At 38.7% G+C, this 15,732-nt stretch overlaps 1 protein-coding gene across 4 annotated transcripts; it reads left to right on the forward strand.

Annotated features, from left to right (window-relative positions):
* The first annotated feature begins 1,565 nt into the window (after nucleotides 1-1,565).
* PCDH18 (protocadherin 18) lies at nucleotides 1,566-15,264 on the forward strand. Of its 4 annotated transcripts, none has more exons than XM_008527684.2 (4): nucleotides 1,566-4,789; nucleotides 5,588-5,676; nucleotides 5,766-5,929; nucleotides 13,316-15,264. In XM_008527684.2, exons 1-4 carry the CDS (start codon nucleotides 2,312-2,314, stop codon nucleotides 13,981-13,983), a joined length of 3,399 nt encoding a protein of 1,132 aa, XP_008525906.2. In that variant the 5' UTR covers nucleotides 1,566-2,311; the 3' UTR covers nucleotides 13,984-15,264. The 4 variants fall into 4 exon arrangements, with proteins under 4 accessions (XP_008525906.2, XP_008525907.2, XP_008525908.1 ...); XM_008527685.2 differs by having other exon boundaries at nucleotides 1,653-4,789; nucleotides 5,591-5,676; XM_008527686.2 differs by having other exon boundaries at nucleotides 1,741-4,789; nucleotides 13,311-15,264.
* Nucleotides 15,265-15,732: the final 468 nt, after the last annotated feature.

Here is a 15,732-nt window from a genome sequence, read left to right on the forward strand (position 1 = left end):
CCCAACTTTGAATGGTCACTAATTCCTTTCTTTGCTCTTTTGGTGTTTGCAAAGGGGTTCACTAAAGCCTGAATTGATATAATTATTGGCTCAGATTGTTAGAGACCTAGGCCAGATGGCTATGGGTTTTTAACGTCCTAGTTGGTTGTGGTGGTTTTTCTGGTTTGCCTGTAGGGTTTGGGGATCAGCAAGTTGAAAGGGCTACAAACATGTAAAACAGTATTATTCATGGGGGCAGAATGTTCATCAGCGTGACCCAGTCCTAAATGCATTCATTATAGGCATTTCTATTCTGCACAATTTGCCACACAGTGCTGGTTTCTGGAGGGGGAGAAAAAGACAATGGCTTATAAAATGCTTTTGAACGCCTAAAAAGGAGGAGAGTTCATGCTGAGACGACTCTGCTTTCTTTTTTGGAAAGAACCTTCTTAGTGACTTTTGCCGAGCTCTGCTGAGAGTAAGCAAAGTGGAAAAATCAGAAAATTACTTTTTTTTATATGTTTCTGGGGGGCAAAATAGAAAGTGGGAGAAAATAAATGGAAAAAAAGTGACAGGGAGATTATGTGAAACAGCAAATATGCAAGTGTATGAAGACAGCTGAGGAATAATGCAAGAGGTATGAAAAAAAAGCAGCGAGAATAGAGCCACGATGATAAACTTAAAAGGAATTGCAGAGCAGAAAGAACATCATAAATAATCATATTTTCAAATAAGAATACCATATCAGTTTCTGTGACCTGGATAGAGCACAAGCCTCCCACATTTCCTAGCATTTTGATGCACACAAAATGCAATTTTCAACTCAGGCATTTTATTCTTCAATGTAAACAAGCTGTGGGTTTTTAAAATACATATCTGAAAAGTGTTTTCATAAATAATACATATATTATAAAAAATTGACTTGTAAACTATCGCGTCCACGTACCCCCAGTATTCATTGTGAAGATTCACGGTGTATAGATAGTACCCTGTGGCAGAATCAGGCATGCTAAAGCATGAAATGTCTTTTACTCAAGATAAATAAGATTTTTTGAAGTATAGGACAAAGAAATATCATTTTGCCCAAACTCAAGGCAAGGAGAGATGTAAGGTAGAACTATATTGTTAATTAGTTTCAAATCCTAAGGTGTTCCTTTAAATCTTGCTAATTAAGAGAAATCAAGACTGGAAAATAACCTTTTTCTTATCTTCAAAGAATAAAGATGAAAGAAAAACAAAAAAATGGAACCTTTTTACTTGTTCCATTCTTTAAAACAGAGCCCCAGGAAAATCTGCTTGTGCTCCCAGAAGGAGAAAGACCCAAGTATTTACAGAGGGGGAGGGGAAGGAGGCGGCCTGAGAAGCATAATTAGAAGCAAGTTTTCAAATTTTATTAAATTCCTCCACCAACAAAATGCACTTAGAGGTATTTTAAGTTAAACCAGTACTTAAAGACTACGGAAAGCAAGGCGATTACATGTTTGTGGAAGAAGAAAGGGCAATTAGGAAAACCAGAACAATTTAAAATGCCGTATAAATAAAGGCGACCAGAAGTTGATTTAAAGTTTTTCTTCTGTAATTTGTCTCCCCTTTGTCGTGGCACGCTCAGAGAAAGTGAATGCAGTAGATGAGAGGGAGGAGGGGGAGTGGGGAGGAGGAAGGGAGGAGCAGTCAAGGAGCTGCTCCCATCCTCCTTCCCCAGCCCCCACCATCCCTGCTCCCTCCTCTCCTCAAACCCCCGGCCCCCGCCTTCCCCCTCTCAGTCTCTCTCCCTCTCCCACCCTCCTTTCTCGTCCGCCCTGGCTTTGGGGACTCCATCAGCTTTTGATTTGGAAGTACGCTGATTGGCTGGAAGCGATTCAACACACGCCGGGCAAGAGAGCTTTGTCTGAGTTGAAGTGAAGTTGTACAGATTTTAGACTGGAGTCAGCAATCACGGGTGTTTAGTCTGCAGCCGAGCAGAGAAAGGGAGAAAGAATCGCTCCGGAAAGAGCCACTGCAGACTCCGCCGGCACCCTACAATAGATGGATTCCTACGACACAAGGGGGAAAACGCGGAGGTGACACGTCTGCCTGCAAAGAGGACAAACAGCCAAACAAATGCAAGGATCGGACTCCATGCCGGTAATATCTGGAAGTCGTGACACGGTGGGTGTGTATAAAACAAAAGTTTGCGAGCTGTTAATTGCTGTGCTGTGTTATTAAGAGACGCTTTCAAGTTTCAAGTACCAAATGTCGCTTAGCTTTAAGTTGCCAAAGGAAGTTGAGTGAATTGCTTGGTTGTTTTAACTTGCTCTGTGAGAGGAATCAAATAGACTGACCGGTGTACCAAATGAATGCTAAAATGCACTTTAGATTCGTTTTTGCAATCCTGATGGTATCTTTCAACGCCGAGGTACTGAGCAAGAATTTGAAATACAGGATTTATGAGGAGCAGAGGGTTGGATCAGTAATTGCAAGACTATCTGAGGATGTGGCTGATGTTTTAGTTAAGCTACCGAATCCTTCCACTGTTCGTTTTCGAGCCATGCAAAGGGGAAATTCTCCTCTACTTGTAGTAAATGAGGATAATGGGGAAATCAGCATAGGGGCTAAAATTGACCGTGAACAACTATGCCAGAAAAACTTGAACTGTTCCATTGAGTTTGATGTGATCACTCTGCCCACTGAGCATCTGCAGCTTTTCCATATTGAAGTCGAAGTGCTGGATATTAATGACAATTCTCCCCAGTTTTCAAGATCTCTCATACCTATTGAGATATCAGAGAGCGCAGCCGTGGGGACTCGTATCCCCCTGGACAGTGCATTTGATCCAGATGTTGGGGAAAATTCCCTCCACACATATTCTCTCTCTGCCAATGATTTTTTTAATATTGAGGTTCGGACCAGGACTGATGGAGCCAAGTATGCAGAACTCATAGTGGTGAGAGAGCTGGATCGGGAGCTGAAGTCGAGCTATGAGCTTCAGCTTACTGCCTCAGACATGGGGGTGCCTCAGAGGTCTGGCTCATCCATTCTGAAAATCAGCATTTCAGACTCCAATGACAACAGCCCTGCTTTTGAGCAGCAGTCTTATATAATACAACTCTTAGAAAACTCCCCGGTTGGCACTTTGCTCCTAGATCTGAATGCCACTGATCCAGATGAGGGCGCTAATGGGAAAATTGTATATTCCTTCAGCAGTCATGTGTCTCCTAAAATTATAGAGACTTTTAAAATTGATTCAGAGAGAGGACATTTGACTCTTTTCAAGCAAGTGGATTATGAAATCACCAAATCCTATGAGATTGACGTTCAGGCTCAAGATCTGGGTCCGAATTCAATCCCAGCTCATTGCAAGATTATAATTAAGGTTGTAGATGTTAATGACAATAAACCGGAAATAAACATAAACCTCATGTCCCCTGGAAAAGAAGAAATATCTTACATCTTTGAAGGGGATCCTATTGACACATTTGTTGCTTTAGTCAGGGTTCAGGACAAAGATTCTGGGCTGAATGGAGAAATCGTTTGTAAGCTTCATGGACATGGTCACTTTAAACTTCAAAAGACTTATGAAAACAATTATTTAATCTTGACAAATGCCACACTGGATAGAGAAAAGAGGTCTGAATACAGCTTGACTGTAATCGCTGAGGACAAGGGGACACCCAGTCTCTCTACAGTAAAACATTTTACTGTTCAAATCAATGATATAAATGACAATCCACCCCACTTCCAGAGAAGTCGATATGAATTTGCAATCTCGGAGAATAACTCGCCTGGGGCGTATATCACAACTGTTACAGCCACAGATCCTGATCTTGGGGAAAATGGACAAGTTACATATACCATTTTGGAGAGTTTTATCCTAGGAAGTTCCATAACTACATATGTAACTATTGACCCATCTAATGGAGCCATTTATGCCCTCAGAATCTTTGATCATGAAGAAGTGAGTCAGATCACTTTTGTGGTCGAAGCCAGAGATGGAGGAAGTCCGAAGCAACTTGTAAGCAATACTACAGTTGTGCTTACCATCATTGATGAAAATGATAATGTCCCTGTGGTTATAGGGCCTACACTGCGCAATAATACTGCAGAAATCTCCATCCCCAAAGGGGCTGACAGTGGCTTTCACGTCACAAGAATAAGGGCAATTGACAGAGACTCTGGTGCAAATGCTGAGCTCAGCTGCTCCATCGTAGCAGGTAATGAGGAGAATATCTTTGTAATTGATCCCCGGTCATGTGACATCCATACCAATGTGAGCATGGAATCTGTTCCCTACACAGAATGGGAGCTCTCAGTTATCATCCAGGACAAAGGCAATCCTCAGCTGCATACCAAAGTCCTTCTGAAGTGCATGATCCTTGAATATGCAGAGTCAGTGACAAGTACAGCAATGACCTCAGTAAGCCAGGCATCTTTGGATGTCTCCATGATTATAATTATTTCCTTAGGAGCAATTTGTGCAGTGTTGTTGGTTATTATGGTGCTGTTCGCAACGAGGTGTAACCGAGAAAAGAAAGATACTAGATCCTACAACTGCAGGGTAGCAGAATCCACTTACCAGCACCACCCCAAAAGACCATCCAGGCAGATTCACAAAGGGGACATTACATTGGTGCCTACCATAAACGGCACTCTGCCCATCAGATCTCATCACAGATCGTCTCCATCTTCATCTCCTACCTTAGAAAGAGGACAAATGGGCAGCCGGCAGAGTCACAACAGTCACCAGTCTCTCAACAGTTTGGTGACAATCTCATCGAACCACGTGCCAGAGAATTTCTCCTTAGAACTCACCCATGCCACTCCTGCTGTTGAGGTAAGATCACACACAGCACCAGTTCACTGACAAAGTCAGCTGTTAGTGTTCAGAAGTTGTGCCTGTGTTTTGTTAGTTCTTAAACGTTTCCATTAAGAAGTAGCAACGTGAACAATATGCAAATTAAATAGGATACAAGTTACATGTGTATATGTAGCAAGTATACACACTTTAGCATACTGTTTAAAGTTTTTCTTAAAGCATTTACTTGCGTGTACTCTGTATAATATTGAAAAGTAGATGTGCAGCTTGCAAAGGACTATCTAGTTAGAATCCCCTTACTTTCCGGAATAAGCTACTAGAAGCCAAAAGTAAAGGGGCTTGCTTCAGGCTCAGAGTTGTGGTCTGTACTGAAAAATCAAAAACTGAGGCCTCCAGAATAGCATCTCAATGCATATTATATTTGTGCAACTTTTGAAAATTTTCTGACATTATTTTAACCTCCTGTCTTAGAGTGTTGTATTTTACAGCATTTTCCATGCATTTTTTAACTGATCACTTTAATCTGAGCTATAAAAAAAAAAGAAAATCAATCTGTTATTTATAAAGGAGTCCTCTTTCAAAAAAAAAAAATGTCAGTTGTATTAGATCACTCAAATCTCCCTGGGATATATTCAGTTATATTTGGTGGCTGGCTGCCTAATTTGCCACAGTCCAGCATATGTAAATCTCTAAAACAGAGAAAATATGTTCAACTTATTGGGATGAAATAGTGAGTAACTGTTGTTCCTTGCTTAAAGTGTGTGAGTATTTTGGAGTTTTGTTTCCAGGAATCAGGTCTGTCTATTTGGTTTCCAGCAGGTCTCCCAGCTTCTTTCAATGCTTCACCAGGGACAATATCAGCCAAGGCCAAGTTTTCGAGGAAACAAATATTCCAGGAGCTATAGGTATGAGTTATCCTTGTGTTACCTATTAAGTCTCAATAGCATGAATGCTGAAGAGTAAAAACAATACTTTGCCTGATTTATCTTTCTAGATATGCTCTTCAAGACATGGACAAATTTAGCTTGAAGGACAGTGGCCGTGGTGACAGTGAAGCAGGAGACAGTGATTATGATTTGGGGCGAGATTCTCCAATAGACAGGCTGCTGGGTGAAGGATTCAGCGACCTGTTTCTTACAGATGGAAGAATTCCAGCAGGTAAGAGGGTAGTGGTAGACAAATCCTTATTTTCAGACCTACTAAGCCAGTAAAGTGAAAGATTTCTCCCATGCTTACATTCTTCTCATCCTTTGCACTGAAGTGTCTGTGATCTGCACACTATTAGCAATGAACAGAAACTGAAACATTTTTAAATTATTTTCTTAAAATTCATATTAAGCAGTTGATAGAGAAGGAGTAAGCTTAAAAGAACAAGAAGGAAGGAGTGGGGACAGGAGAATAAAAAACCTCACCACTTTTCTTTCGACCCCATCCAGTACTGCCATAGAACACTCTTGAGCAACTCTATAAAATGACTGGGTGGTTGTTTTTCTTCAGACAGCCTGTTTTGGTGCCTAGTGGTGAACTAGACTATAATTTGGAGGACACATTTCCTGTGATGGGAAGCAACTCACAGAATCAGAGGTTAAAATACACTAGGAAATGGTACAATTTAATCACTAAAAATAGGAGAAAGAATGCATCTTTGTAGGTGGTAAGCATAGAATTTTTGTGCCACCTTTCATTTTATGTCTGCACTGTAATGGAAGAGGAACAGGGGTCCAAGAGCGGATTTTATAAGGACACAGCTAGATGGAGGAGATGCTAGTAAACTGTGGGCCACATTTTCCTTAGAGTCTCTTTAATTGTGCAGTCGAAACTCTCTGAACCAACTGGTAAATACTGACTGCATCATTGTAGCAACCCCGTTACTAAAGCCTGTAATATTAAATCAACTCTCAGGAGCACAGAAATGTTCCTTCGGCTACTTATGTTTCTAAATTCCACTGAATGTTGATCAAAGGACTGTGATTCAATAAATAAAAGCAGAACAAAACTATATGACCCATCTGAGTCCCACCGAACATCTATTTTCTAAATACAGATAAGTAAGAGAGTTTAAGAAGTAGACATGAGGGAGCTTCAGAGAGCCACAGAAATTCAGGAGAAATCAGGAAATAGAAACTCCAGCCCTTGTCAGTTCAGCTGTGGTGGTGGCAGCAGCTACAGCAGTGGGAGTGCCAGCTGGGGCAGTCCCAGGAATAGCCCCCGACCCCGTCCCAGTGTTCACTCCGGGCCCCTGAGGAGTTCTGTACCACGTTACTTCCCCAGGACTTTGAGGCTGGGATTAGTAATGGTGGTGGTAGTAACAGTAGTGTTCATATTGTTTTAGATTTGAAAACTGAAGCTTATAAAAGTTGAAAAATGTGTCCAAAATCAGGCATTTTGTACATGATAGAGGTGAGATCTGAACCAATTCTCATACTCTTAAGTACTAATCTATTTAGAGTAATATAATGTAACAGGTTCTGGGTTTTTTTTAAAATAAGTTGAGTGACGTATTTGTTCTCACATTCTAAAGTCTTATTACCCTCCATGACACTATTAAAAGCTGTCTACTTAATGGCATCATTACAGTATGCATTTCTGGAAAGGACTTCTAGTGGCCCGAAGGCCTACGAGCAATGGCCATGACAGTCAGTGTTTACACAGTCATCCAAGGTGTCTTGGTTTTTTAAATTCATAGACCACTTAGATCAATTTAAGGAGAAATCTCTGAAAATCTAATGGAATATATGCGGCCTCAGACAACTTGCTCAAGGACAGTTTTATTATTGTTATCCATGAAATGAAGGAGCTGGCTGACTTTCTATGATTCTGTTTTACTGACGGAACTCTAATTTTGAATATCGATCCCTAATTTAGAATAATGTGATTTCCCAAATCACATTATTTCCTAAAACAGGAAAGTAACATAATGGTATAATATCAATATTGTATTATGTAAGTGATTTTAAAAATTGTATGAAGTCTATTCATTGAAATTTTAATTTATCAGCATAGTTAAAAGCAGATAACTGCCCCTACTTAGATAACCTTGCCATTCATGGGCCTAAATGATGCCTAAAATCCTTTTTAATTCAAAAATCGTATAATTCTAATAGCCAGTCATGGTCTTTGTTTTTTCAAAAGGGCAAGGCTCCTCTTCTACTTTTTCTTGTATTTTCAAAGTTACCACTACCAGATATATTCATGGCAGGAGAGTTATCTAAGGCTTGAATTTAAAAAATAAAATAAAAATAAATGTTAAAGAATAAAGACATTGGGGAAACAGTAAGTCGATATTGATAAACTCTAGATCATAGTGAGTCTTGTTTAGTGAGTGAGTTTAGACTCCTTCCAAGTTACATTTCTTTTCAAAGTTAGAGGCCCACTTTTATATTATCTTTAATAACACCACTTATGTATAGACAATCTTTTAAAAAACAGTTTCATGTTCACACAACCATACTGAATCTGAGTGGTGGGAGAGCTATTTTGCTGGTGCCTGGCATTGCATTACAACAGATTGTATTGCAGTAGATGCCTCTCTGCCTTACTAGCTACCTGCCTCCATGTGGGATGTGGTAGAAACTATTCTGGAAACAGAGAGCACCAGGAAATCACCAATGATCCATAAAATATTTTATGCTTTTTTCACGTTTGGCTAGTATAGGTAGAAATGTGCCTACTCAGTACCTATACAGAGATAACTGTCCCTTAATTATGACCATCATTCTGCTAATATTTCACCCATATTCTGGTTTATTATTCATGCTGGCAGCTTCTGCGGCACATTAGAGTGTAAAACTTGTGCTTTGTAAACTTAGATTCCCAGGAAATATCCCAAGTACAAAAAAATGTGAGTCCACATCTGAATACCATTAACAGAAATCAGAGCAGTTTTCTAAAGCATGAATATTTTTAGAACTTAAGTGTCTTATTCAAACTGTTTTTCTGCATTAGACTGTGATCAAATATAGATTATGTTATGTCGCACTGCCTGCCAACAGGGTCATTTCTGGTCGTTCCTTCTATTTATTCCCACAGAAATATCCAGTATTCTGAGCAGTTAAATCAGAACGCATTTTTGTCTGTTGGCTCATGTTTGTCAACATACTTTCTTCCTTACTCATTCAACTTTAAACTACAGTACTACAAATATTCCTGCAAATCTCTGTTTTCCCAGTGTATTAGCTGCACCAGGATGTTTTTGTGATAGTCCATCTTGACTGAGCTCATTCCACTTTTCATCAGTCTGGCATCTATGATTACTTAACTTAAGCATTCCTCTTTAATTCCATTTTCTCTCCATTCTCATGGCTGGTCTCCTACTTCCGGCCTTTCTTCCATGGCTGGTTGATCACACCAGCATACGAGCTGATATTCACTCTCTGGTCGTTCTTTTCTTTGTGCAGCTTGAACAATTTTCTCAGAACATTTTAATTCACATTTTTCGGTTCAAAATCAATAATTGACTTTTGTTGCCCAGCAACACCTAATTCAACTATTTATCTCGGCATGCCAAAGACAGTGAAATCCACTGCTAGTTTATTAACTTTCAGTTTGGGCTTTTTTCTGTCTTTTGCATAGGCAGGGTCGTCTCTTCATTTAACACCCCAATCCTTTGCCCATGACGTCCTTCTACATGAAAAACTGGCTTCTCTTCACTTTGTCTGTCCAAATCCTGTTTAACCTGTCAGAGTTTGTTTCATGCTGCTCTTTCTTTAACTACTTCGGCCTCCTCCTCTACTCTTTCTTCTTTTCTCGACATGCCCTCAGCATCATATAGTTTGACACTTTGGGCATGTGGCACACATGACTCAGAACTAGACTGAAACCGTCTGAGGGCAGGGAGCTATCATAGTGTTTCACATATAGAAGGCTCTTAATAGGTAAGTGATTGATCACCCAGTGACCAATGGCTTGATGGAAGTTAGACAGACATTTTTCTTCACATATTTGATGCTTGCTTCCTGCCCTACCCATGAGGCATAGTACAGTGACGAAATCGATAGTCACGTAGTGGGAAAGAAGAGTTCTCAGCTTGTAGTCGGAAAGGAGTCTCCCCCTCCGCAGAGGAACTATACCACCTGGCGGAGCTTTGAAGGTGTGACAGAAAGATTAGCCACTTGCACCACTTGCCAGCAAGTCCAGATTCCTTGGCTATGGGATGGAACATCTGTGATGCTGAATTACATACTCTGAGAATGTTTTCACACAGTTGAGTCTCCAGGGAAAAGGTTGACAATATCAGTGAAACTGAGAAATGCCCTCCTCTGCACCACTGCTCTTTCATCTCTATTATTTTTGCCACCCTTCTCTCCATTAGCCTTTCTTTAATTTTTCATATTTTCAGAATTTTAAAATTTTATGTTAATTTGTTATTTTATAAGTAAAGCCCCATTTGTTTATTGTGAACTTGTAAAATAGCATTCCCTATTTAAAAAATCCCCATAACTAAAATTATTTTTGAACATGACCTGTCATTTTAATCATCCAGATTGTATTGTTGATTACTTTCAGTGTATTCAATTCTCTAGAAGGTTGATCATGCTCAGGAGCCGTAGGAGCCAATGTAATTTTCCTTTTATTCCCTCTTGCCATTAAACATTAAAACAAGACAGAGCCAATCAAACAATCAAGTCCTTCCCACAGAATTAAAGGCCAGAAAACAAATGAAGAGGTGGCATCAGGTCTGCTCCCCTTCCTTCCAACAGGATGTGAGTAAGACAATATAGCCAGGTCTCCTTTCCATTTTCAGAGACTCCGGGAATTAGGGAAACAATGCTTTACCACTTTGATAGTTATTTCACTGCCGAGAAAACCTCATTGCTATTAAGCTATTCCAGTTACTTTCAACTCTTTTTGGTTTTGTCCACATTAAATGATGAACAAAAATTGGTAAATATTTCCAAAGAGTAGTAATGCATGAAGTCAGCATCTCTAACCACGCTTTTATTCTTTAGTCATCCTTCCTTATTTAAATTTAACTTTTCTTCATAGTAAAATTACACAATGATTCTTGATATTCGCCCTCTTTCTTTTACCCCACAGTGATTCTCACAGAATCGATATTCACACACTCTCTGCATTTTTCCCTACTTTGTATTTTTAGCTTTCCTAGCAATCAGACTTTTTTTTCACTCACAATTCTTGCTCCGTTTTTGTTTCTCGGCTTATCGCATTCTCTATTAAGAATTGAGGTCCAGGGACCAGCCCAGTGGCGTAGTAGTTGAGTTCACACACTCTGCTTCAGCGGCCCAGGGTTTACAGGTTCGGGTCCTGGGCATGGACCCACACACCACTCATCAAGCCATGCTGTGGCAGCATCCCACATATAAAGTAGAGGAAGACTGGCACAGATGTTAGCTCAGGGACAATCTTCCTGATCAGGAAAAAAAAAAAAAAAAAGAGAATTTAGGTCCAGAATTGATGAGGTATTATCTCAAAGGTTCAAGCGATGAAGACCAGTGATTTCCCCACCTAACCAAGTCCTTGCCTTCTCCTTTTTTGAAAGGTAACATTTGCTCCTTACTTTTCTTTTGTTTTTTGTACATCAATCTTTTTTAAAAGTACTTTTGTTGTATAAGAACACTTAACATGAGATCTACCTGCTTAACAAATTTTTAACTGTATAATACAGTATTCTTAACTATGGAAACAATGTTGTACAACAGATCTCTAGAACTTATTCATCTTGCTTAACTGAAACTTTATGCCTGTTGGTTAACAATTCCCCATCACCCTATCCAACCAACAGTTGGTAACCACCATTCCACTCGTGGATTCTACGAATTTGACCATTTTAGATACCCCATATATGTGGAATCATGCAGTATTTGTCCTTCTGCGACTAGCTTATTTTGCTAAGCATAATGTCCTCAAGGTTCATCCATGGTGTCACGTATTTCAGAGTTTCCTTCTTTTGTTAAGGCTGAATAATATTTCATTGTAGGCATATAGCACATTTTCTTCATTCATCTGTCAGTGGACATTTAAGTTTGTTTTCACATCTTGGCTATGGTGAATAGTGCTGAGGTGAACAGGTGAGTGCTAATATCTTTTTGAGATCCTGATTTCAATTCTTTTGGATAAATACCTAGAAGTGGAATTGCTGGGTAATACAGTAGTCTTATTTTTAATTTATTGAGGAACCTCTGTATTGTTTTCCATAGCGGCTACACCATTTTGCATTCCCATTTGTACAACGGTTCCAGTTTCTCTACATCCTCAACAACACTTGTTATTTTTGTTTTTTATAACAGTCCTGACAGATTTGAGGTAATATTTCATTGTGGTTTTGACTTAAATTTTCCTGATGATTAGAAAATATGTAGTGAATGTCTATTCTATACAGACACTTCACTCAGGGCTGGAGATTCAGCAGTCAACACAATAGACACTTACGTCCACTGACAAGAGATTTGGCATTGCTCAAGAGTCATCCTTTCTAACAATAATTTGAGAGGAAGAGAAATCTTTCATAAGTAGCCAGATCTACAGAATTAGCTCTGAATCTATAGGTATGCTGATGTCAATCCAGTTTTCATTCACATCTAAGATAATTACTTTGCATTTTCTGCATTCTGTCATTTGCTCTAAAATGAAATCATAATATTGAAGAGACTTAATTGTCGTTGAAAGAGACAGATGATTTGTGGACTATCTTTTACATCTTTGCATTTCCTAATTGGTATGTAGTTTAGTCATTGTGTTTGCCAAACTTAGAGATTTTGCTCCCCTCTTTCTTTTTCTGCTTTTCTCGTATCATATTATTTCCTCTGAGTGTGGCAACTCACATTCCAATATGGCATCGTGATATCTGGAAGAACTAGCCAATGGGTATTTCATGCTTTTCATCTATTGATGATTTTTCCATTCATTTGAATTTCAAGCCTTTAAAAGAAGGCTTCTTAACTGGGTAACTACTGATGCCTGGTAGTTGAGAATACTTTACACTGCTATTGTAAATAACAAGTCAGTAAATAATCAAGAATACCTTTAAGAGAGATTAATAAGTATAATGAGCTTCAAGCTTATTATATCCTCAGCGCCTCTATTAAAAGTAAAGTAGGTCGGGTAGACCTCAATATCTAGAAAGTTACTCAAAGGTATTACTCCAGGATTATCTCATGGCATTCTAAAATTATATATTTCACCTTACAGCTTTTTTTTTTTTTTTTAGAATTTATGTTTAGCAAATATTTCATCACCCACACCTTAGCTCCTTTCCACCATTCTCATGTATAAGTTATCAATCCATTTTCTCTGTACTTGAGTAGCAGAAATGATATTCCTGAGAAGTACGAGTCATAATCCTCCTTTACTTATTTGATAAGAAAAAAAAATACATGAACAGACATGACTTATAGAGGGCCATACAACCGGCATTCAAATTAAAATCTTAATTGTAGTCCATGTAGTGAGTAAAATAGCTGGTTAGTATCATAGTAGTTTAAAGTTGTCTCATTCTATTTTTTAAAAAATACAAGCACAATTTTTCTATCATTTTGAGTCATGCTAAGTATAATAATGAATCCCCACTGTTTTCCTTGAGTGCAGCTATGAGGCTCTGCACGGAGGAGTGCAGAGTCCTGGGACACTCTGACCAGTGCTGGATGCTGCCGCTGCCCTCACCATCCTCTGACTATAGGAGTAACATGTTCATTCCGGGGGAAGAATTCCCAGCACAGCCCCAGCAGCAGCATCCACATCAGAGTCTTGAAGATGACGCCCAGCCTGCAGACTCTGGTGAGAAGAAGAAGAGTTTCTCCACTTTTGGGAAGGACTCCCCAAACGATGAGGACTCTGGAGATAACAGCACATCTTCTCTGCTTTCGGAAATGAGCAGCGTGTTCCAGCGCCTCTTACCCCCTTCCCTGGACACCTATTCTGAGTGCAGTGAGATGGATCGGTCCAACTCTCTGGAACGCCGGAAGGGACCTTTGCCAGCCAAGACTGTGGGTTACCCACAAGGGGTGGCGGCCTGGGCAGCCAGTACACATTTTCAAAATCCCACCACCAACTCTGGGCCCCCACTTGGAACTCATTCCAGTGTGCAACCTTCTTCAAAATGGCTGCCGGCCATGGAGGAGATCCCTGAAAATTATGAAGAAGATGATTTTGACAATGTGCTCAACCACCTCAACGACGGGAAACATGAACTCATGGATGCCAGTGAGCTAGTGGCTGAGATTAACAAACTGCTCCAGGATGTCCGCCAGAGCTAGGAGAGTTTAGCAAAGCATTTTTGTTTCCATATATATGGAAATAGGGGACAGAGAGAACCCTGAAAGAACTGGCATTGCCAAATAGTTACATTTATCATAAATGTGTGTGTGTATATTGAATATTAAATACTGTATTTTCGTATGTACACAATGCAAGTGTGATTATTTTAATCTGTATTTTAAAAATACATTTGTACCTTATATTTATGTGTAATTTAACAGACAAATTTTATTTTTTTACTCCCATGACAAACATATCTTTCCTAATCATGTAGAAACTAGCCACTGTTCAAATCCGATATGCTATTCAACCACGAAGTATAAGAGCACTGCTTAGATTAGTTATGTTGGGAAAGAAATTGTTATGCTGTAGAAAGAACCCCACTAAAGCATTATATAATTCTTAGTTCCATTAAGTGATGCAACTTCTTTTTCAATACTTTTTAAAAATTCCGCATCAATGAAAATGTTAAACTATTTTATTATTACTATTTTTATTATTTTTACTGTTTTCTGCTAGTTCTGCTAGTTCTACTCAACAGCAAAATTGAAATATGAGGTGAAATTTTGTTTCAGGACTGAGAAGTATCTTTCACAGACAATGATGAAAATAGTACGAGAGTGAATGTTTCCTAACTCCTAGGCCCCCACTATTGCAAGGCTTCACTCTGGCGTATTCTTGAGAATATTTCTCCTAAAGTGTTATTGTCTATTTATAATCAAGGTAAACAATAAATTTCATTCCAACCTTGTAACAGGAGACATGCTCCAAGGAAATGGAATCTGTCCCTTAAATGGATGGCAGTATGCATTCTAACAGCGTCAAGTATTAATGGGCAAAGACAGTTTTGTCAGTGTCCGTCCTAGGGTAGTAAATATCATTGATTTATTCTGAAACTGTTTTATTGGAATTTTCCCCTCTCCTCTCACAATACTTGAACATTTTTATCTTTTGCAATGTTTTTGCTATAACTATTCACTTTTAGCTTTTGTCTCCAGTGCATGATTTTATATTTTTGCTTTTATTTTTAGTGTAAGAACATTTATAAAATTACACTTTTGTTATTGCAATTCTGTTTTATTTGTGTGATAAATGAGACATTCTTTATTTATTGTGCTGTTATTTCTCTGTGTGGAATGCCTTGGTAAGGGAGATCGTGATTATGACCGTTCTCATTTATGACGAAGCTTCAATTAATGTTATTTCTATGAATACACTATCTTGATTGTACTCTCAGAAAATTTTACTGTCAATGAAAATAAAAGGAAAATTAAAGTAAAGCTAGAGAACTGTCCATAAATCAGAGACCTTTTCCTACATATATGTTCGAAAGCTTTGCTTGAAGCCTGCCCTTCATGAGAGGATAATGCGTCTTTGGCTTTGGAATAAGAAGGAACATTCAGCTGGCTTGGCAAACAAGAAAAACACAATGGAAAAGGAATGAATTTGAGACGTGTAGTGGGAATGAAAGTAGTCTACCTTATTCCCAGTAGATTATAGAATTAAATGTATTTGAGGTGTAAAGAAAAAAGAATAATCAAATAACTACTTAAACATTTTTCAAATTAAAAGAAAAAAGTCTTCATAACATTTTGTATTAAGTTGTGTCAAGAAAAATGTCCCCTTATAATGTTTCCAAGAGGTGAAAATATTATTCTCCTTGGTTTACTAGTGGGGAATTGAAATACTAGGAAAGTTAAATAACCTAAAAGTGGCTAAACTCAGATATTTTAATTCTCAAATGAGTA

This window comes from Equus przewalskii, chromosome 2, assembly GCF_037783145.1.
Source record: "Equus przewalskii isolate Varuska chromosome 2, EquPr2, whole genome shotgun sequence".
NCBI lineage: Eukaryota > Metazoa > Chordata > Mammalia > Perissodactyla > Equidae > Equus > Equus przewalskii.

What these genes read in the sequence shown, in the direction of transcription:
- PCDH18 (XM_008527684.2), top strand. Translation starts at nt 2,312, where the DNA reads ATGAATGCTAAAATGCACTTTAGATTCGTTTTTGCAATCCTGATGGTA. An exon ending in AAATATTCCAGGAGCTATAG is followed by an intron (nt 5,677 to 5,765) that starts GTATGAGTTATC and finishes TTATCTTTCTAG; the next exon opens with ATATGCTCTTCAAGACATGG. An exon ending in AGATGGAAGAATTCCAGCAG is followed by an intron (nt 5,930 to 13,315) that starts GTAAGAGGGTAG and finishes CCTTGAGTGCAG; the next exon opens with CTATGAGGCTCTGCACGGAG.